The 24,534-nt window shown below is 31.6% G+C and overlaps 2 protein-coding genes across 4 annotated transcripts; both read right to left on the bottom strand.

Annotated features, from left to right (window-relative positions):
• Window positions 1–12,092: 12,092 nt before the first annotated feature.
• Window positions 12,093–14,124, bottom strand: LOC113753530. Of its 3 annotated transcripts, none has more exons than XM_027297707.1 (5): window positions 13,985–14,124; window positions 13,718–13,887; window positions 13,539–13,626; window positions 13,263–13,442; window positions 12,093–12,578 (listed from the first exon to the last, which is right to left on the bottom strand). In XM_027297707.1, the coding sequence occupies exons 1-5, from the start codon at window positions 14,082–14,084 to the stop codon at window positions 12,286–12,288; spliced, it is 831 nt and encodes a 276-aa protein (XP_027153508.1). In that variant the 5' UTR covers window positions 14,085–14,124; the 3' UTR covers window positions 12,093–12,285. The 3 variants fall into 3 exon arrangements, with proteins under 3 accessions (XP_027153508.1, XP_027153509.1, XP_027153510.1); XM_027297708.1 differs by having other exon boundaries at window positions 12,093–12,575; XM_027297709.1 differs by having other exon boundaries at window positions 12,093–12,566.
• Window positions 14,125–22,752: 8,628 nt separating this feature from the next.
• Window positions 22,753–23,600, bottom strand: LOC113753049 (non-specific lipid-transfer protein 1). Its single transcript, XM_027297126.1, has 2 exons — window positions 23,222–23,600; window positions 22,753–23,040 (listed from the first exon to the last, which is right to left on the bottom strand). The coding sequence occupies exons 1-2, from the start codon at window positions 23,565–23,567 to the stop codon at window positions 23,024–23,026; spliced, it is 363 nt and encodes a 120-aa protein (XP_027152927.1). The 5' UTR covers window positions 23,568–23,600; the 3' UTR covers window positions 22,753–23,023.
• Window positions 23,601–24,534: the final 934 nt, after the last annotated feature.

Below are 24,534 nucleotides of genomic sequence, written 5' to 3'. Positions count from 1 at the left end.
TCAAAGGTCCAGCATCCCATGTGGAATGGTACGGATTCAATTTATAAATGTTTCACTATGTACATATGGTGATGGAGACGTGGACCAAAAGAATCCCTTAAAAAAAAATTAACATCATAAGATATTTAAGAGCACACATTCATTTCTTGAATTCGAAAATAATTTTCAATATGTACACTTAAGTTTAATTTCTGTCTAATCAGATTCTATTCCAAGATCGATTATGAACCTTCACTTTCCTAAATGCTCATGGTTAAGAAAATTTTCATGATTCCTTCCTATTAATTGCCACACAACCAACAAAAAAAAAAGGAGAAAAATAAAATATATATATATTTCACATGAAGATCAAGTACAACTACTAATCAGAGAAAAATTTTGAAGTCCTTTTCTTTAAAAAAAAAAAAATTAGATAACTATTGCTTTTAAGTCAACGCTCGTGTCCTCATTGGCTACCATATGGATGGATAGGGGGGAGGATGACGACAGCATGATGATGACATATTTCATAATAACAAAATGATGTGATGTGGGGTGATTATCTTGAAAATGAAATTGCAATCAATAGTTGTGTACTTTTTGTGTTTGCCTCTGCTTGAGGAATTGCTACTGATATCATTAGAGAATAATCAAGAAGTTCATATAAGTTCGTTTAATACCGTTTTATTTTAGACTAATTCTTTTTTTTTTTTGGCAAATTGCTAAGTATATACTTAAAGATTTGGCAAATTGAGTTGAGTTTTGTTTGGTTCTATCTAATTGGTGGAATTAATTCTTATAAGTTTGTTGTATTTCCGCTAAACCAATTTATTCAGATAGTATTTTTAATTACACCAAAATTGTACGAGTTCATATTGAATTTTGCAAAAATCATATAAACCGAACAAAATGGCACCAAATTCAATTGGATCTTCGCTCCTCCTACTTTTCATTTTCCCAAATATTTCATTTAAAATCGATGAGAATTTGTTCTGCAGGAGGTGCATTTCTCCAAAAAAAAAAAAAAAACTTTTGATCAAGAAAGCATACGTGGTATGATCAAATAATATTTTGTCAAATAGCAAACTTTTTATTTTTTGAGTTGACCCGGAAATAATTTTGGTCGGGTTACTCCATTTGTTCGGTAAACCACACGATATATGAGCATTGAATATGGTCAAACCGTTTGTGGAAAAAAAAAATGGTCAAACAGTTTGAACCGGTCAAACTAATTTAACGCCTGAAACAAATGCCCAATGTCAACTTTGAATGGCTGTAAGCGAGGGTTCGGAGGCTAAACTTTTCCCGGTTCATGCATTACTACGGTAAGCTACAGTGCATACGTTGTTAATATATATAAGATTTACACTTATTATTGTTATTGTTATTAATTATTATTATTTTTATAGCTGCAATTGATTTACTATTTCATGGAAAGAGTGTATAGCTATCAATTATATATGGTTTTGGCATAACAAACAAATAATAAATATTTTTTTAGTTAGGTGATTATGAGGTTCTTGATTTGACTCAAAATTTTTTATTTTTTCTTTCTTTAATAAAGTTTGGGGTTTTCTTGGAAAAAAAAAGGCATTTTAGAAATCGTCCACGATAGTTCCTTTAATTGAAGTACAAAGTTTTGTCGTTATAAAGGTACCTTTCCGAGAAGAACATTTGAATTGAAAAGTGTCGTTTTCACCTCAACTATTGGTGTTTGGGTGATAATGTGAAAGTTTTCTTGAAAAATAAATTTTCAATACTAATTATTAGTATAAAGCTGAAAAGACTAATAACATTTGTAATGAATACATACATGCACTAATGAGCAATTATAGATCAAATGTATCTAAATTAGGGTATTAAAATATAGTTTTCACATTGTTCCTTTTCACTGTTTTAAATTGTGGTTCTATAGTACTATTTTTCTTTTTTGAGTTCAAGGGAAACCTCAACCTTTACAAGGAATAAAGGGAAAAGGAAGAAAGAGTAAAAATCAAAGTAGGAGTTTTACCATTATCTAATTACTGTCCATAAGGGATGTAGTTGTAAAGTGCACTGGAATGCAATTAACCTTTCTTGTTACTTGGCCCAAGAGAAAAAGAAAAAAAAATTAGGCATAGAGAAATTAATTAGGTAATAGATCTTAGACAGAAAAAGTAGCAGAGGATCAGAGCAAGAATCTTGAATGGAACAAAAATAAAATACCATCAAACACTTTCCTTTGGTGGGAAACAAAAGGGGGAAAAGGAAAAAAAAAAAGAAAAAAGAAAAAAACAGTCAGATGTTCTGTCCAATGTCTTAAACCAAAAATAATAATTTGGATGGATTCAACTCAAGCGTGGTTAGTAAGTACTCGTATTATATTCATATAATACATGTTCTTATGTACAATTCAAAAAAGACTTCCATATTTTGTGCATTTTAAAAATACCTTGAAAATATTCATACTTTTTAATTAACCATATAAAATGTGTAATAAACTTTTAACGCATCATACTTCACGAATTATACTTTAATTTTTGAATAATTTTCAAAATTTGAGTAAGAACAATGATTTATCTTCTTGGTTATATACAAAATAATAGAGACATATAACATAATTCTGTTGATTTATACACATAAAAAATATTAAGCTGATAAATTTTTAAATAAATTTAACATCTCATACACAAGGATAAACATTAAACTCGATAAAAAAAAGTAGTATATCTTTGAAACATATTGGAATTTTAGCCCTTTTTTTGTTTTGTAACTTTTTTCTCTTATTTACAATCCCTACTACTTTATCACCCAACCCATCCCTTGCCACCGAGTTTTGCAACCTTCAAATATATTCGTACTAATCACATATGAATTTATATGCGTAATTTTGTTGAACGTGTAATTTTGTATCAAACTTTAAATCATAATTTTGAAAAAAAAAATTGTACAATATACATAAGTTAATATTTCATATTATACCCATCTCATATTTTTCTAATTGTGGACTGAGTTCAGTATCACGAATCAAAGAAAGTTCTAGAGACCATATAGAGTACTTACACCTTGCCTACTGATGCAACTCTGAGATTCTAGCACACGATTATTTTAGATAAAGTGATCCGTTCTTACTAACTATGCCAACACATGTTGGTCATCACCCAAAAAAAAATCTGCCAAATATTTGCGAATAGGTAGAACAAACTATCTGTATCAGCCAATTTCTTAATGGGCTAGTTGCCCAGCCCACACTGTACTATACTACAAATGGCTGTTTTCCGGCCCGAATTGCAGGAACGTTTAGTGTACAAAGTGAAAATGGAAGTTTGAAGTGTAAACCAAAGATCAGAAATTTGAAAATGTGATGAAGGCCTGCATTTGGGCCCAAAGAATGGATGGATCGCTAGGAGCATTGTAATTTTGGTCGCCAGAATTTGAGTATCGGACCTAAGTTCCTTGAAGTTTCAAAGGAAACAAATTTGGAGCCTAGTATTTCAAATTTCAAATAAAATAGGAGATTTAAGATAATTTGATATTTAATACTCTAGCGATTGCAAAAAAAAAAAAAAAAAATTGACAAAAGCTGCAATGCCGACAATAGTGAGAATCATGCAATTAGGACAATATATAAACAAAATTTATTACCACCATTAGAATCATCTCTGAAGTCATTGGATACATATCTTTCACTTCCACGAGATAACACAACGTTAATCGTAGCTTGGTTTTTACGTTCTTTTAGAAGGATTGGATTTCCTAAGTAATATAAAAAGCAACTTTTGTGCTTAATTTTAGATCTTTTATTCCATCATTATATGTAACAAAACACACGACTTTCCTATTAGTAACCGGTAAAATAATATCAATCATTAGGGTTGGTTTAGTAGTCAGGAAGGGCTTTTAAACTTTTTTTCTGCTGTCAGGTTTAGGATTTGATTTCTGCGCCCGATAGTTGGAGGTGAAAAAAGAATGAGAGGGTAAAGAAAAATATAAAAGGTAGAATACTATCAAAATTCAAAGCAAAGAAACTAGATTTGTTTTTGTTAAAATTTTATGGACCATTCTGGTTATAATTAAGAATAGTGGGGATTGGGGACCCAAATTGTTTTCACTAAAACACTATGGACCCTCACTAAGACACTAACCTTTCTGGGATTTTTTCTTTCCCTTGGTTTAAAGCATGCTAACGTTGCAACTACGTTTTGATGGCGTCATCAAATGTTTCACCTTTACACGTGCTAATTTTCACGGTGTATTTGTACGGATATATTTTATTAAGGATTAATCTTTTCTGTACTGTCATTATATACATACACTGAAAGGGCCGTATATGTGACATGCTTATAGATTCTTTATTATACATTGGGAGTACATAAAAAATTTATTCATTTTATTAATGTAATTTTTTTCACTTCATCATCTCGGATTAACTGTAAAGAACTTTGCAAAAGACAATGAAATCCCAAGGACAATTATATATATAAAAAAAAAATTCAAGAGAATCCAATTCTCTATCCCATTTGGGATTTGGAAAAAGTAAAAGACAGATACCAAAAATATTCTCACGTTCCTCTAGGAATTCTATCTCCTTTTTTTTATATATAAATTCTTTCCATTCTTTTCTTTGGATAAATGGAAATTATTTTTTATAATTAAATATATTCTGTTTCAACTTTCAGTACGAGACAATGGAGACAAAGGCAGCACGAGAGCAGAAGCGCTTGCATCTCAATGTTCTCATACGTGGTGATGCAGGTCTTGTTATGTGTGGTTCCGCGCAATGCGGCCAGAATGCCATTCAGAGAAAGTTTTAGGATTCTTCTCTTATTTTGCTCCCTACATCACTCCATGCATGAAGACCTGTTACATCATTTGCTCAGTGCATCTGACTATGCTTCAGCAATAGGTCCTCTCTTTGTATTCTTTTTACAGTTTCTTAATCCTTTTAACTGTAAATTCTGAAATTTCTGATGTTCCACCTTCTGAAAAGAATGAAAAAAAGGACATTGAGGAAGCATATAAGGCTAGTGATAGAGTTCACCTATACGAAAAAGTCACTATGACAAATAATATTTTTAAATAATAGACACAAGTATGAAAATTTCGAAAATTAAGAATGTGAACCATTTTTATTTTTTTTTTGTCGGATTAAAAGCATTATGCCCCCCTATACTTTATCCCAGTTACATTTCATCATTTTAACTCAATAAATAGGCACTTTTGAATAAACATATAAGACTAGTGATAGAATCCACCTACAAAAAGCGACTGAAAATAACAGACACAAATATGAAAATTTTTAAAATCAAGAAGGTGGGCCATTTTTAGTAACTCATTGCTTAATATGGGATTTTCTGCTGGTGATAATGTTACAATTTTGACTTTAATGTTAGAGCTTTTTTAAAAAATAAATTGACAAGTTTTCCATTTTCAAAGTGGACCTAGCCTTTCACTAGTGAAGGATATATTTGTGGCAATATCATTTGTCATGACGTAAGGGTTGTATAGCGAGTCAAACCAATACAAATGTCGATTTATATGAGGTGTAATTTTATTATTATTTTTCATTTGAAAAAACAGCAACTTCAATGATTTCAAGTGGAAGCCTATCAAGTTAAGAGGGATCTCTATACACCCGTACTGGCTCGAACTTGATCGGTAAAAACTATAGATTAATCTTTCCTACATTATCAGTAAATATACTGATGGAATTAAATGAATGCTACATTATCTAAATTGAATTTAAACATCAAATTTTATATAGGTGACATGTATCTAGACCCGCTTGTGTATATACTATCAGTGTATAAAAGATTTATCCAAAAACTATACCTTACCACTCGCATTGATTTTATTGTAATCATAATAATTTTGCATGAAAATTAGCAAAGTTAAAGATGCTGTAATTTTGAAAGTTATATCATATAATTTTTTTAATTATTAAATGTAACTTTGAAGTTTATAATGTATGTAATACCACCAGAATTCTTTTGAAAATTTAGTACAGAAGCAAAATTTTTTTCCTTTCTCCTTTAACATTTGAACTTGAGTTTATACAACTTTTAAATGTGAGTAATTTTTTTTTGTGTAGGCAGTTCAAAAATTAAGTTTCTATCTCTAATTTGTTACTGTAAGTCTATACCTGCTCTAATGAGATCTACCAATTTTTTGTGTAGGCAGTTCAAAGATTAAAGTTTCTACCTCTAATTTATTACTGTAAGTCAATACCTACTCTAATGAGATCTACCAATTTTGATGTCTTTTTTTTCCAAATTGATATGTATGTGTCCTTTATTTAGTCCTTTAAAGAGGTGACAACAACTGCTGTGACCAAAGTTTTGTTTTCTACCATCTATGTCAAATGAAAAGGCGAAAAGTGTCCTGGAATGAAGTAAAATCATGATATTTCAATTGAAATTAAGGGAAAAAAATCCCACTACTGTTAGTTAATGAAATAATTATTAGGCTGAGGGAAGATGAATTAAATGCTCTTTAACTAGCCAGCTGGCTTATTAATAGCCAAAGTTCAATAGACATATTATGACAAAACTGCCCAAATCAGTGCATTATCTGTGGTTATGCTCCTTAGTATTTTAAATAGGAGATTTTAAATTCAGAACGTTCTACTTATAATCTTTCTTATCTTACCACCTAATCCAACCTCGCCCCATATGTGGTTATGTTTAATAGTTGCTATGCAGTCAATTTTCTCTTGGTTTCGAAATGCCTCTGTTTTTAAAGCTATGTGTTAGACAGATGCAAGAGGTTTTAAATATACTGGCCATTTTAACATAATAAGACCAAACGAACTCTTTCTTCCTATTTAAAGTTTTTTTTTCCTGGTCAAAAAAGAGATTTTAAGCTTTCCAGGAGAAAAGGAGAGGAGAAAAAAGAGAGAGCCTGAAAGTCGAATCAGAAACACAATCAATTTAAAATTTGTTTCTAAAGTTCCTTGTCAAAAACATCTAGAGCACTAGTCTTTTTTCTTTTCCTTTTTTTTTTTTTTAAAATTTGCTGCAAGAATCGTTCCAAAGGAATGGTGTAACAAGTACACTTTTAGTAGAGGTTGTAAATATTCACACATATATATATGTTTGAGACATATTCCTACTTTAATGTCAAATCTTGCCCACTAAAAATTAGAAGCAATTGCATCCCTTTCTTGACTTTCTGTTTCTTTTTATCGTACTGACATGACATTATATATAAAATTAATCTTCCTTACATTATAACTAACATTCTTTTAATTCCACTTTGGAATTCTAGAGCAGCATTCAGCCATTGAGAATGGTCCGACCGTGGTACTAGTGTGTAGGAGGTGCAAAAGTTCTGGGCCAGATTATTCATCAATTGTATAGATTCCTTCGGACCACAGCCAAAGGCAAAAGGGCGAAAGCAAAGGACAACGGATAAAGGGTTTAGTGCCAATTTTCACCCATAAACCTAGCTAGCTAATCTTTTGAAAAAGCCACACCCCGATTATATATGGGTATTCAAATGTATATATATGTAAATGATCAATTCTTCAATTAAGATAGGGTTTGTCTAACAAGTGCCTGTTGGATACTCGTTAAAATATATTTCATATGTCATATTTTTAGAAATGTAAAATTAATTAGGGTAAGTAAATAAATACAAAGGAGAATAGATGAGATTAAATAAAAAAAATTTATAAATGCAAAGGAAAGTAATAATTGTTAGTTTATATATATATATATATATATATATATATATATATGGTAAGTTAGACAAATTTTAAATGTGTCAACGGGTGTCAATTGAGCACTGCATATGTTAGGAAAATGCGTTAAGATATTGTATGAATATGTTGTTGACACATATTAATGTGCAAACCTAAATGGATTTTTTTTTATAATACTAGTAAAATATGGCTCTGTTTGGTTTCAGACTTTTTTGAAAAACAATTTTTTCATCTACAATGCTATAGTAATACACAAACAAAAACAATTCCAAAAGCAACATATCCATACAATATATCAAAAACAACTCCAAATATACAAAAAAATACACAATTACCCATCACTCTCCACCACCACGGCCACCACCTTACCGCCACCACCCCCACATTCACGACCCTCTCTCCTCTCTCTCTCCGCCCATCTTTCCTCCCTCACTCCTCCTCCGCCTCCTGTTTTCCTTCTCCTCTCTCTCCTTCTCCTTCCTCCTTTCTTCTTTCCTTTTCCCTGTTCCCCAATTTCCTTCCCCTCAACTGACCGCAACCTTCCTAGTCACGATCAAATCTGATCACGACCAGAAGTCGCGAACAAGACGATCGTGGTTAGAGTGGTGGCTAAAGTCACAGCCACCACCGCTAGCGGAAGAGGGGGTTTGGGGTTTGGGGAAAAGGAGGGGAGGAGGGAGAAAGGAGAGGAAAGAGGGAGGAGGAGGAGGAGGAGGGGGAGGAAATAGAGGGGAGGAGGAGAGGAAGAGAAACGAGAGAGGGGGAGGAAAAGGGAGGAACAGGGAAGTATTTTAAAAACACCTCCAAAAATAGCTAATTCAAACAGTGGCATGCCAAAGACAGGTCAAAAGCGTCTTCACCTACACAAGCTAATGATTGTTTTAAAGGGACAAAACCTAGATCGACTTCAACATATGTATATCACCCTCTCACTAACCCCACTAAAAGGTGTCGAGGTTTAATTATAATTAGGTAGGTGCACTTGCAACAAAAAAAGAAAAAAAAATAATTAGGTGGGTGCACATGCTAAGTTTTGCTCTACAGCTGTGACACATTTCCTTTGCTTAAGAGTTTGCTTGCCATAAATCCCGAGATTAAAAAGTTCTTGATTTTCATGATAGATTGAGGGCCCTTTTAGAAGCACATTCATCATCCATCTATACATATTATAATTACAAGAGGGTAATTCCTCCTTTGAGAAGGGTTTGAAGTTTGATTAAAATCAAAGGTCATCATACAGACAAATAAAATGAAAAATTGCTTTGAATTATGTAAATTTGTAAACAAGAAGAATTTCCAAGAAAATTAATTGCTTCTCAGTGCATGGTGTAACCATAAAAAGGAGTGGAGAAACTATCTTCAAATCAATCCATTCTTTATTACTATTAAAAACATTAAGGTGGCAAATAAACACTTAATAGTTACTATTATTCGAGATTAATTCCTCCTAACCATATTCACTAATCACCTATTATAGACAAACCCTTGAGCAATTGGTAGAACTAGAAACAGTCATGATCACATGCAGGAATTAATACCTGAGCACTATTTCCTTCCACCTTTTCCCTTCTCGTCACAAAAGCCAAGATGGGTCCTATATTTCAACAACCAAGGCAAGAAAAAGAAAGATAAAGCATCAAGGATAGATGGATCTTCCATAGATGTCCCATAGCTTAGATATTGTCTCCATATGGCTAAAGTTTGAAATTTGCTACACTAACGAACCCATGTTGACCTATCAAGAAAACGACACACTAGCCCTTGTGAACTCAATGCATTACAATTAAATTAATTATCCTTAGTTAAAATGTTAAATTAAAAAAAAAAGTAGACTTAGAAGACTTTTCTTAAGAGGATTAATTACTTTACTAAGATGCTAGCACATTCTTGACTAATGATTGGACATTGGCCCTCCTCTACATTTGGTCTTTTTCGTTTTCTAACCAGAGGTTTTTAAGCTTTATAGCAGTACCCATTTCCCATACTCAAACAAAATTTGAGGAAGGTCCATCTTTCTACGGCTCTGATAAATTTGATAGAAGCTGTCATCTTTTACTGAAAAATGTGATAAAGCTAACTCCCTATTCAATGATACGGCCTTGATAGGGTTCGGCTTCTTTGATGAAAATTGCTTTAATTATCTCCTCAATCATTACAATCAGTACATAATTAGATATTGTACACTGCTGGACATTCAACCAAGCATCCTCATCAGCAAGAAAAAACAAGAGAAGTGATCAGGACTAATCATTTTGTGTACTAGCTAAAAATAGATATGGTTTTTGAACTTCTTATTTCCATTTTTTTGGTCTCTTGTCTGCATTTGCATTTCCTTTGCCCTTTCAATCTCATTTTATTGTGCATTACCTTATGCTATGAAATGTACTCTTTTTGATATTTCAGAATTGTTGCACATATTTATCTTAGAAATATATATATATATTTTTAACTAGTATATGCTTTAATTGTCATATAGAATTGTAGTCTAGAACCTATTTTTTAGACAAAATGACCCAAGATCATTGCTATGATCATGAATAAATCTACCATTTTTTTTCAGTTTTACATCACGGCTCTAGAATACTCTTTGGTTTAATTCTTAAATAGGTGCTACAATAATTATTTCCATGTCAAACAATATGAAATATATTGCCTGCCATCTGCTCTAATTAAAGGTATTTGTGTCTACTCTCTCTCTCTCTCTATATATATATATATATACACACACACACATACACATACAGCAGACACAAATATACATTTATATATGTGTGTGTTTATAAAAATTATATAAAAAAAAAAATCTAAAGTGAAGAAAGCACACAGGGCAATAAGTTCATGAAAATCTAGGGCATATGTTACACTTAAAGAGAAAATAATTTACTGTCTCTATCTTAACATATTATTGTCTTTCATATCACAAAGGAAAAATCTGTCACTACATTAAAGCAGTCTAAGAACTTTAGAATACTTTTCCTATTCCATTCTATGCTTCTACTCCATTTCTTTCCTTTTCATTTCTTTACCTTTTATCTTATTTTATTTTATTTTATTTTATTTTACGTGATTATATTTGACGGCAATAAAAGCCTGTACAGGAAAGGTTTCATGATGACATAATTTCAAACGCCAAGCCGCAAATGATGATAGGATAGTACATTGACTTCAGAGTTTTTTTTTTTTTCAATTTGTGGCACTTTTATTTTCTAAAGCTAAGAAAGGGAAAAATAATCAACTTTAGTCACATGCACTGTCCCCATCTTCAGTATGACTCAACTTTTTATCTGAATTTTGCTCCTTTGCGTAGCTTTGAATCAACCCTCACTTGACACATATATAATTGGTCACCCCTTGTTTTAATTCTACAATGAAATAATAATTGTAGTTTACCATTATGGAATTTTACATTTACATTGACAGAAGATTTTTTAGATTGTTCTTATCATTGTTGTTTTCATAGCTTAAGCCTCAACCTTCAATCTCCTAGAGCCAATTTGTAGATTAGATTAAAAAGTGGATTTATGTTTTTTTTAATCAAAATCATGTTTTTATTGGACTTAAAACATCAATTTCTAATTTCGAATACAATAATTTTCTTTATTATATTATAAGCATTATTAAAAAGGAAAAAGAGAACATTTTACGTAAGGCTTATGTCTTGGTGAAAAGGATAGGAGAGCTTGAAGGTCTACCAACCTTGAATATAGGTGACATAAAATATCCCCAAATTTCTGGAAATTTGGCTGGACCCAATTAACATGAAGACAATATTAATGTCAATTTGGATACTGTTCTCATATGGAGAACAAAAACATGCATGTCGCATTCGATATTTTCTGGAGTCCACAAAAGATATAGATGTCCCAAAAATGCTAACCTAACCTTCAGATAACACATTGTACCAAATTATTTGTCTGCAAATTTAAAGAAATTGGCAATATTCCTTTTCAACGTTAGGTGACATACATTTCAGTTCTTTATATTTTGTTGAACTTATCAAACCCTCAGTTATTTTTCTTTTTTTTTAATAAAATATCGTACTTTTATTAAATCTCGTATTAATGACAGAAATTACATCTCATGTACACAGATATAATTGATCTGAAGAAGAGATGCTACAGATCTAGAGAATTGGTTGGAGCATTTTTTCCACTGAGACTGTGATACATCTGAATTAAATTTTCTGCCATAAACTTAGATGGAAGAAACAAGGTATTGCACAGAACATTTATTGTGTCTTTGCTTGTGAAAGACTGTTAGGTTAAGTGCTCAACTTTGTTGCACCAAACAAATTGAGGAAATTGGACCCAAGACATTCACAACCACCAACCTAGTTGTGGCATGTCAATTTGGTAAGAATTATAAATTTTTCCTGGTTGTCAAACACTTGACATGTTCTTCACAAACAGTATTAACAACCACAAGATTTGAACAAGTAAATAATACTTTGATAATTAAAGAGAGAATAAACTATTTTATACATACGCATCTTTCTTTTTCTATTTGTCTCTCACGCTCTATTTACAATTAAAACCAAAAAAAAAAAAAAGATTCTCCAAAATCAATCAAAGCATCCCTTTAAAATTTATACATGCAATATGTAAAATTGATGAATAATGATGTACTCAACCCTTAGTCCTAATAATTGTAATTGTGCCTCTCCCTTGTGTATGAATTCTAGTGAGAGCCACCACTGCTTTCCCTGATAAACCAGGACCATCTGGGGAGGTTAGAGGCCTGCAAGCAAAGTCACCAACCGGATGCCTCACTGGCCTTGTTGGTGGCATCAAAATTCTTTCATTGATGTCGTTTAGTGTCACATCTCCTTCCAATCCTCCTGGCTTGACCAATGCAAATGGATAAACCACCTTGCTTAGAATTCTCTTTTTCCTTTTCTCACCTCCTCCTCCTCCTCCTCCTGAAACAACATATTTTCAAAATTTTAATTTGCCTTAGTACATATTACATGTTATAAGGTTTTGAAAAATAGATTTGAGTCATCTTACGATGTTAATTAATGACTTAATGTTTATACATTATACATTCTTGTCCCCTCCCAAAAACATTAATAAAACAGGAATTTGGTTTATTAAGAATTAGGGGTTGACTAAAGTTGTACAAAAAAACAGAATTCCTTGAAGCCATATGCTAGAGATCTTGATCACTGCTGTTGCAGCAGTCATAGTTTTGACTTCTTTTCTGATCATTTTTCATGTGCTAAAGAAAAAGAAATTTATAATTCTAGACAGATAACTCATATATAAACTCATTAATTTTTTGAATTCTGACACTTTAACGTTGAATAAAAAGAAAACAAAGTTCAGACTACAGCTCAAATATAAACTCACTGCTAATCTTGATTACTTTTACCAGTGACTGTACAAGTAATTAATAAAGCATTAAAATATAATGCCTTTAGATCACTTTTTCTTTATATTTCTTGCAATTATTAACACTTTGGTACCAACTGGTCGTTTGACAAAGTAGTTTGAAAATTCTCGAGTGTGTGAACTCTGTGAATTTGCTGACCGATTAACTATACATCACATGTAGGCATCAATGAATAATGGATGAAAGAGAGAGTATATGCACTATGCAGTACCTGAAGGAAAAATAGAGTCTATGGAACGTAGGGTTTCTTTCCCTGAAGTGGACTGAATGTTAACTGAGTCCTTCTGAGAAGATGAAGTATCAAAAGTTTCACAATTGGATATTGCTTCTTCTGTGGTTTTCATTTCTGAGAATAGGGATGCTTCTTCACTGATTATACTCATAGGTTCACCTGCAAAAAGGCCATATTTAATAAGAAAATAATGCATCTTTAACATTTATTACCAAGTCAAGTACAAAAATACTGAGAAACCAGGGGTATAATCACCTGAAATGCTATCAGAATTTGTCATTATCTGACTCAAATAATCATAATTGTTGTAGTAGTCCAGTGAATACGCAGAACTCCAAGAATTCTGTGTAAAAAGAAACTATTTCGTTAGAATCTAGCTATAACAAAGAGTTTAATCTTGGAAAATGAATTAGAAGAATCAAGAATTCACATACCCTGGTGGAATTATCTAACTCTTCACTTTGATCATCAGTGTTGCAGAATTCCAGCCTCCTTCTTTTAGAGCTAAATTCAAATAAAGCATCTTGTAGATACCCCGTAGAAAAATCAGATTCAAGTTGTGAAAGCAACGGTGGGGTACTGGTACTAATGCTGCTCTCCAAAACTATGCCAAAAAAAAAATTAGATAATATAACACTGCAGAAAAAAGGTAGAAGAAGAAGAAGAAGAAGAAAAGGAGAAAGAAAAAGTAGTAATGTTACATTGGGGCATGTCTGCGTTGAAAACTCCAAGATTGTGGAAGTCCCAACCTAGGGAAGAACTGTGCAGGGTGCTGTAAGGAATGGAGTGAAGGTCACCCATGATCTTTTCTCTGTGTGAGGTGAAACCTGGAAGAGAAATGTGTTCCAGCAGTGTTCTTGGGTGTAAGAGAGTTGGATGGTTTGTATTTAAAGAGTTTGCAAAAAGTTAAAAAAGAAAAGAGAAATGTCCAAGAATAAAGTGACAAAATCAGATGATCTTGGAAGAAATAATCAGTCAGTCAACTGCCAGCAAGAGTGGGAAAAGTAGTGGATTTCTTTCTTGGGATTCTCAATAATGCCCTTTTCAATTTTTATATGTATTGTGTATATATACACATATACATGTATAGTATATTATTTTACAAGGATTTAAGTAGTACCATTTAGTGCAATTATGTTTGATTGTTGTACTTGTTACAAATCAATGTACATGAATAAAATTCAAACAAACCACAGAGACCATAAGTTTGCACTAAATTTGTAATAAATACAATAACAATATGAATTAATCTTTCATACATTGACAGTATATACACTATCACCGTTGCATATGTGATAACTAATCTTGAAATTCAAATTTTACATATTTATTATGTATTCAACAGTGATGGGGTATACACTTACAATAACTAATTACATCTGCCCTTCTCCCATTATGTGCATAACACTAGTAAGTTTTGGTGTAATAGGTAACCAACATATTGTACAGGTGACAAATTAGCGAATAATTAAGAAATTAAATTACCTATGACATATATATTTGAATTTCTGTACATGCATGCAGAAAATTTAAATTTTGCACAGTTTAGATAGGTATAGGTATAAATTTTTTTGGGGGGGGGGGGGGGTGTTGGAGGGGAGTGAAGAAAAGGGTTACTGTGTGCTGGATGAGTGGATATGTGGGGAACTAAATTATTGCAGTGGTTATGATATCATGTTTTTCCATGCAAAGGCAGTGCATGAAGACCAGTAAGACATGCTTAAGAGACAGAATTCAAACTCAGCTTTTCTTTTTTTTTTCATTTTTCTTACTGGTTCTTTCCCAACTGTTTCTCCTTTTGGTTTTGTTGCGGGACTTTTCCTTCACATTCTTGCCATTGTGGGGTCATATCAGTTTGACCCCACACCCCACCTCAAAAATCTTTTGAGAGTTTCCATGGGAAGTATTCATTTGGTGGGACCACAACATATTGCATGCTGGCTTTGGGACAATTGGGTTGGTGGGCCTAATGTAAGAAGTGGAAAAATTGTTGGGGGAAAATGGGGTCATTTTGATAAAATTTTAAACACCAAATAAAGTTTTGTACTGTTTAGAGATGTAACATCAAATTTTGTGTGGGAGGAATTCATTGCCTTTTAATCAATCCGGAACGACAGACAATTGTGTTATGATGCCGGTAGTGACATAGTATTTTGTGTAGTGTGTATATATTATTGATAGGGATTTGACTTTGGAATTTGATTTGGTTTGGTCTTTGTAAAAGCTATAGATCTAAGGCAGAATATAAATATACACTCTATGGTGGAAAATGAGGAATAAAAGTACATAAAAATGAGGACTAACGGTATGTTGCGCAAAGGAAAGAAAGAAATAAAAGGAACCCTACTTAAAAGTGATCTCCTCCTTGTAAAAGGGAAAAAATTAAAAATTTAAAAGAAAAAGGGCATTTACCTCGTGAACAATGTTTTCAGGGTATAAATCAATAAGTTGTTCTATAGGATTAGTAGTCCAATTAGACCTAACTAGATCCCAGTGGCAATCAAGCAGGGACAAGAACATTGTCAGTTTAGCCGTTCTTGAACAGTATAACATCTTATCAATAGATTGTAAGATGTACTTATAATTATTTGTAAAACTTGGCAATAGTGACAGAATATTATACCGCTATTTTAAAGTTGTACAAATACATTCTGTCATCAACTTTTGTGAGGCAAATAGAGCTTTAGGTTTTTTTTTTTTTTGACGAAGAAACCCGCAACTGCTACTCGAGAGTGTGCACTGGATAAATCTCGCTCCGTGTAATAGCTCGTCAACCACACGAATGGATAGAATAGAGCTTTAGGTTGATATGTCTTTTACTCCTCCTTCCATACCGATGGTCTAACGGTGCAATCTGAATGAGAAATCTGTTTTTCAATTAGTAATTGGGGTTTTTTGAAAATCCTCTTACATGCCATAGTCTAATGCTAGTTGAAAATCCTTTTACATACCGATAGTCTAATGTTAGTTGAAAATCCTTTTAGATGCCACAGTTGTTACCTAAACAAGATATTGGAAATGAAAGTGAATTTGAAATCAATTCATTTGAAATGCATTCATTTACGATACCTTAAAAATCCAGTCCAAACACACCATTTAAGGACTAGAGAGTATCACCAAGCCCTCTTATGCCCCTTAATAAGTACGCAATGAATCTTCTATCTCACTTCTTATCTCATACATTATCACACTTTTTATTGTATAGTCATTTCTTCTCTACAAGCATCCTAATTTAATTCTTTATTGTTTCCTTAAGTTTCAATAACTATTTATGGGGCAAAACAGAAAATTCAAAAGATAAAAAAAAGTATCATAGAAAAATGGGATTTGTATGAATTTTTTGCTTTACTTTTTGTTTTTCTATCATATATACATACACACACATTATTTTTTTGGTCTATTGTTTTTTGTTTTTTACCTCGTTGGTAGTTATTGGAGCTTAAGAAAACAAAAATAAAAATAAAAATAGGATGTTTATGAAGCAGAAGTGATAATTTAATAAAAAGTGGGACAAAAAGTGGAACAATAGATCGGTTGCAAAATAAATGGCAAACTCATTTAGGCTCCATTTTATGTTTTCGTTCCATCTCTCTTTTTCTCTCTCTCCCCTTTCATTTTGTGTACTTCCTTGTTCCTATTGTTATTATAATCTTTTGATTTGTTTTTCTTCATCTTTTGTAATTGGTTCATCATTGTTCATTTACATGAATTAATTGCTAGACTAGAATATACCAAGAAAAAAAAACACATTAATAAATCTAAGTTGTTTTGTATAGATCTAAGTTGTTTACGCCCTACCAAATGAAGAACATTAGTAACAAGACTGAATTGAGTGAACCAAATTTAATTTTTTTCCATTTGAGAACTTTAAAGAAAAATCACATTGACTATAATTCGCAATAACATTTAACTAGCATTATCAACCGCATAAAATTTAAAGAATATGATGAACAAATTGTTAATGGTGAGAAATAACAATTGAACAAGTTTCAATATAAGTAAAAGAACATGCTAAAGAAAATTATACCATTTGTCCGTTTATCACAAGGATTTGGTCTAGTAGTCAAATTTGATCTCTTAGGTTCAAGTTTGACTATATGTGAGTTTCTTCTCCAACTATTTCTGAGTTTATTTATGGTATTATTGAGTTATATTTGTACCATTAATGAGCTAGTTTGTTGATTGTATAACTTCCACCCTATTATGAGTTCTCGTTTTTGTATCAATAAAAACTTGTTCTATGTCGCCAATTTCTCTTTGTGAAAGAGTTTTGGCATGCTAAATTTACCTCACGTTTGAAACCATACTATGACTTCGATTTGAAATACACTTTAGATAATATGACCTTCATTTACTATAGTTTTTATAATTGGATTTCGAGTTAGTAACTTCTATTTTTTTTCCTTCCTTTCTATATAATATCGTATCGAAAATAGACGAATTGAGTAAATAAAAAATCCAAGGGGGGTTCATGGCCAAGGGTAATGATGTATGAGTAACGGTGATTTTGGAATATACTGATTGTATTCGAAATAGTGTTAATAAGGTATCAACAGGGATTTCCAAAATATTACTCAAAAAAACGGCACAATATGCCCAATTGATTAGAATTGAAAAACAATTCTATCACATTGTTACAAGCATATGGTTCATGGGGAGATAAAGAAATAGATCGAACTGAGTATCTATATCTTATCCTTTAAAGGAAAGGGACAAAATGGCATTATATATAACATATTTAAATTAGAAAATTAAAAAATTCTATTTAGAATAGCATTAAAATGAATTAGACTTAAGAAGTAGGATTTTCAAGAATAGGAATAAACTAAAACAAACCATGGATAAATTCAAGCGATCTTTTCTTAAATCCAAGCGATCTGTTTGTAGGCGTTTGCCCCTAAACCGTTAATTAACTCTAAAATTGGGTAATGGTAATATCAAAGGACATTTATACCCTTAATAGTTAAATGCAGTAATTCCCCTAACTTATTTTGTACTTTATCTCCTAACACCATTTTTTTTTTCAATTTATCTATTTGTTACTATAAGCGTTAGTCAACCCCAATACTTTATAATACCCAAGACAAATAATGTCTAAAAAATCAATATCCCTAATGTAGTTATGAAAAAATAATATATTTATAGATATGTTCCTGATTAAATTTCATCCTATAATTATACCTTTTCTAGTTTGACAGAAATATCTTACTAATTTCGAGTAATAATTGGAAAAAATAACAAAAATTGTTATAACAAAATAATTTGTTAAATTATTATTAAAAGTCTAAAAATGCTTGAATATTGTCAGCTTCTCTTATAAATGTGCATATGGTTGCACTTTGCTTTTAATAGCTAGATGTTTTCTTTATTGGAGTAGAAATATCTTACTAATTTCAGGTAATAATTGGAAAAAATAACAAAAAATTGTTATTAAAAATAATTTGTTAAATTATTATTAAAGTCTAAAAATGCTTGAATATTGTCAGCTTCTCTTATAAATGTGCATATGGTTGCACTTTTCTTTTAATAGCTAGATGTTTTCTTTATTGGAGTAAACATTTTTTTGTTGGCGATACTTAAAAAAGAGAAAAAATGGTTCATTTAGGTTCAAAGTTTCTATGGTCATTTTTATAATATTGAATGATTAGATGCTATTAAAAATTATTTGGGTTGCTAAATTTTTCTAAATTTTTTTTGTTGCATCATAAGCGCATATCTCAATCATCTTTGATTATTTTTCAACCAGCTATTTATTTCACAATCATCAAATCACAAAAAGTATTGCAGTATTATTTTTTAAAAATTTTCAAATAGTCTTCAATCCAAACAAATTCAATCTATAGATCTTTAATAATATTTTTATAGTTTATTTTCATTAATAATTTTTATTTTTCCCCTTATCATGGAAAATGAGCAGGATTTTTTTTTCTCTATCTAAAACCCTATAATTATGGAGATAAATTTTAACTAGACCTGTATCTATAAATATACAATAACTTTTATTATTATGTTAGGGATACTGATATTTTAAATATTATCTCTCTTGAGTGGTTTTAGAGACAAATAGACAAATTAAGAGAACAATGATATCAAAGAGTCAAGTGCGAAACGCTATACCTTAAGGGGATTTATTGGAGTAATCATTTAATGGTATAAATGTCTTTTTGACATTTCCCTTACACAAGGTTAGAGTTGACTAACGATTTAGGAGATATAGTGAGAACAAAATAACATTAGAGGATAAAGTGCAAAACTAGCTAAACCTTAAGGGAAGTTTTTGTGATTAATCCTAAAATAAAACCATCGAAATATATAAAACTGCATTAAAATGTAGAATCTATTTACCGTATGCATATCCCATATCCCGTATTCTATACAATGCTTTGCATAATGTATGTACAAGTACAGTATTTGAGCCGAACTTTAAGTTTTAGGAGCTTAGTGCGACCCAAATTCAACCTCGATTACAATTGGATTGGTATTTGAGCCCAAAAGTAGCCCAACACATTTTAATAAGGCTCGGGCAACATACTTAAGGCCGACCACACTGAGGTATATTCTGTGAAGATGTTTGTTTACTAGTCGAGTTGATAGCGATTCTAAATATAAAATATCTAGTTAATAGTTTTTGATAAAAAAAATTATTATTTCATTAAATCTGCACTAATATGAGAAATTACATCAACTATGTACAGATAAAATAGATTTGAACAATAAATCCTTCTGGAAAAATCAATAGAATGTTACACTGTAGTTCCAAAAAAAATCTAAAGATAAAATACTTATAATCCCAAAACAACTATACATGCTTTCAACCATACTTTTTTTCAGTGCAAGCCAGGTGTAGTATCCCACATCGATAAAGGAAGAGGGAATAAAATGGGTTTAAAAGCTTGGGTGCTTGGGCTATTGAGTTATTTGGATTAATCATTTTGGGCCAGTGAATTTTGGTCCAAAAATTATTTGGTCCAGTCCTTGGATTTGGGTCATTACACCTATCTAGAAAATCAATAGAATATTACACTGTAATTCCAAAAAAATCTAAAGATAAAGTATTTATAACCCAAAAAATATCTATGCATGCTTTCAACCATATATTTTTTTAGTATAAGTGGGAGATTTTGAATCCATGCTTTCAACCATACATTTTTTTAGTGTAAGTGAAAGGTTTTGAATTCAAAATGATTTACTTACATTCCCTCCCATCGTATCACCCAACCCACCGTTTTCCTCTTTAACTATACTGGTTGCTTTTTTTCAGATCTATTCAAGTCAAAATATTAAGGTGAAATCTTACAAGGTAGAGATATAAGAAATCTCATATCCGATAATCAAATTTGGATAAACTTAGATCTAATACAAGAAATAGACTAAGTACCGAAAGTTTTACTAGAAATCCCTAATAGAGGATAAAACTCTCACTAGAAGTCTCTAAAAGAGAAGAAAATCTCACTTGCGAACCCTTAGGAGAGGAGAAAACTCTCATTAGGAATCATCAAGAGAGAAGAAACTTTTAATAAGAAACTCTCAAAGAGACTTTACTATAAACCCAAAAACAAAAGAAAAAAGACATAAAAAAGGTGATAAAAAATTACGAGATGTCTAAGCGATAAATACAAATATGAAAATTTCTAAAATTAAAAAGGTGGATCATAATTTAGTTTGTATTTGTGGTATGAGTTGGATTTTCATTTAGCTAACATCATTTTGATGTTTCCAGCTAGTTGAAAATGCCAACGAGGAATTGGCCATCTGTCCTGAATGTGCAAGGGTCCTTTCCTCCTCGTCCGAAATTGTGTAGACATCATATTATCCGTATCATTTGGGGGTTTGTTTGCTAGAGATTTGTCAGGCATTTGTAATATGGGATGTAATCCAATCAAATTATTAATGGTGGTGCCTGCCTCCTATACGGAGGAACCTTAAATGCGGCCAATCAAACTCAATATCTGATCTAACGTGGGTTGATTCTCTATTCACCTCTAAGTAATGAAAAATTTTGATTGAGCTCTTAAAAGTAAAAATTTTCACTTCGGCCCAGGAAAAAAAAAGAAGTGATCTAAAGTTGATGCTTGGCACCAAATCTTTTATCACTTAGGTTCCGTTTGATAAAATTGAATCTAAATTCTAAAATCTGAATACTGAAACAATCAATTTGCTAAATTTAAGCACTGAAAAGAAATATATGAATGTCTGAATTTTAATGTTGAACCTATTTATACTATTTGATAAACATTTATAACTAAATACTTAATAAGTTAAATTTGATAATTTTGCCCTTATATCTTTTCATCCAAAAAAGAAATAGAATCTATGATTTAATTAGTTTAAATTGTTAAGTATGAAAATGAAAATATTTATTATTAAATCAAATTAATGTAAAAGATAAAATATATTATATGAGGAGTATTAAGAAGGTGTGAAAGTCATTAAAAAGGGAAAAAAGAGAAGTAGAAAACTATTAGATAGAAAATATCATATTGTTTAATTAGATAACAATTTTGAACATAATTAACAAATAATGGTAGATTTGGTAGATAAGATAAGGTAGTTGTAGTAATTCTATTGATTCTTATTAGAATTAAGCATTCAGTTAGGATTTTTGTGTTGAAAAAACTACACACAAGTTCAGCACTGCTTAGCAGATGAATTTTTATTTATCAAACAACCAAAATATCTGAATGTCTGAAAAAGTTCGGTTTCAACACTTTTGTGTGTTATCAAATAGACCCTTAGTGTTAAAATGAAGCCATTAAAAAAGAATAATATCTAAGGTAATGTGTTTGTTTCCGAATAGTTCACATCTGATGAAAGCCCGCCATCAATATCTCATGTAGATGAAATTGAGAAGTGCGAAATGAAGGCCTGTTTGATAATCCAATTCAACATTTAAATTTAATAGATTTAGATTTTAACATGTTCAAACGCATTTAATAACCAAAATTTGAATATCTGAATTAATTAAATAGCATTGAATTTGTAAACAAAACTTACTCCCAAAAATAAGTGATAAGCTATTTATTTATCATTTAATGTGATATATATTTAAATGGATCAGATTTAGTTCTTAACAATTCAATAACTTAATGGATTCAGATTCTAGATTTCTGTTTTCTAAGGGTGAATGAGGTGGAAAAGAGTGGTAAATTACTGGAAAGGCCGCCGGCCATTTTCCTTTGGTGCACTGGTCTCTTCATGATACATAGACATTATATTAAAAATGGAACTACATTTGAGGGGCTCAACTCAAACGCATTTGATTTTTTGGAGGATCAAGCTGAAATTTGTCATGTTGAGGGTGCAAATTTAAATTTTTGGCTACTTTGATGGACCAAAATAATGTGAATCCTGATTCATTCCATTAGTTTCCAGAAACCTAGTGTATTATAGAAGATAAAACAAAAAGGCAACATGGTATTTAATTTTCCTTCTCTAATGATTGGTATTACACCTAGGACAAATCCACCAATATAGCAATGGACAAGAGAAACCATTAAATTATCATTATAACTGAAAGAGAGTTACATAGAAATTCAACACAAGAAGGTTGCCATTGACTTGGATCATTGCAGTAACATATGACCCACTAGAGAAGCAACCCTTTTATTTTTTCAAAACAAAGCACCACTTTTTTTTAGCAATAAAATTTTTTTTCCGCAACAAGCACCACTTTTATTAAACATCATCCATCTGAAGTCACCGTATAAGATTGTTCAGCTTCTTGTGCGTTGGCTCTTGATTTATGGCACCGTATAAGCTGCAATTTACACCACAGAAACAAGGAATTAGTATTCAAAAATTGACTGTAATAGGTTTGGTTATATCAATAATTTGACAAATGCCTGAATTAGTCTAACCAGTCTCCAATAATTTAAGCCTAAAGAAAGTAATGGGACTGGCCAATCTACAAGAAAAAGCATGAAAATTATTGTACTTACGTCCACATTTCTTCCCAGCAGGCCTGTTTCTGATATTGCATCTTTTGGGAATAGTGATGGCAACAGCAGGGTTAATGCCAGCTTTTCTTGCCAAAGGTGAAAGCAGAACAGCACAGAGGCATCTTGGTGCAGTTCTGATCAATGCATTAACTTTTCCACAGCAAATTGGGGTTACCCTAGCTCTAGCATTACGAGCAGCACCTAAGCAAGGGCTTAAGCTGGTTGCGGCGGCATTAATCGGAGTTCTTCCACACTCTCCCGCTGCACTTGCTTGCTGGAAAATTGCACGAGATGCAACCAAGTAGACAAGCAATGTGACAATGGAAATTACATTCTTGGACACCATATTTTTGCAAGTTTTTTCAGCTTGAGTTTCTTGGTGAAATTGGTTTGGTGTCCCAAGTAATTTTTGCATATTTATAGGGTTGGAGTTCAAATGTGAAAGGTGGGAAAATTGGAGCTTCAGTGGGGTGGTTGGATTTGGCAACGTGGAAGAGTCTTAAGTTTTAGTGCTCTAGTAATGATTTACTTTGTTGCAGGATTCATGATTGAGAGATTAATATTCAATATCTTTTTTCCTTCTTTGGAAGGGCTAAATATACTTGTTCATATATTCACACCTTTTATATGTTAATGACTGTAACCATTAACATCAATAACTTTGACAGAATTAGGATTTAGGATGAATAGATTTGAGTTTCAGATTCCCCTTTTTTCTTCATATATTAACATGGAAGCATAAGCTATATAGCCCTTTTAAAGGGAGAGATGTGATTTAAGAAGTAAAGCGGTGAAAAGGGGATTTAAAGCCAAAATATTTAATTCCTGAGATCTAAAATTTAGCCACTAGACCAAAATGTTCTCGACAAAATATATCAAATACATAGCCTATTATGATGTGTTAATTTACCAAAATGTTTTTGGTGTATTTTGTGTTCAACAACTAATTTTTAGTATATTTAACAAAATAATCATGGTATGTCTAACCAGTTTTAATGGATACCTGTTAAGAAGAGCCCCAACTGTTAATTTCTTAGAAAAGTAAAATTAAATTAAAAAAAAAGTATACAATTGCAATGAGAGCAGTAAGGTTAATCTTAATATGTGTTTTTATGTAGAAAAGTTTGTGTAATAAACCACTCATTTGGGCACAGTGAGAAAAGCCCAATCCATGTACAGGACTTTCCAAAGACAAATATGACTAGTAGGTAGCTCTTAATTCATAGTTCATATACTAATACCTTCCATATCAAACTTGTACTAAAAGCTCACCATCCAAATACTACAAGCCAGTGTTTTGAAAAATTAATTGA

The sequence above is a fragment of the Coffea eugenioides genome, chromosome 11, assembly GCF_003713205.1.
Source record: "Coffea eugenioides isolate CCC68of chromosome 11, Ceug_1.0, whole genome shotgun sequence".
NCBI lineage: Eukaryota > Viridiplantae > Streptophyta > Magnoliopsida > Gentianales > Rubiaceae > Coffea > Coffea eugenioides.
The sequence above is the reverse complement of the archived record's forward strand: the minus strand, read 5'-3'. Positions and strand labels throughout refer to the sequence as shown.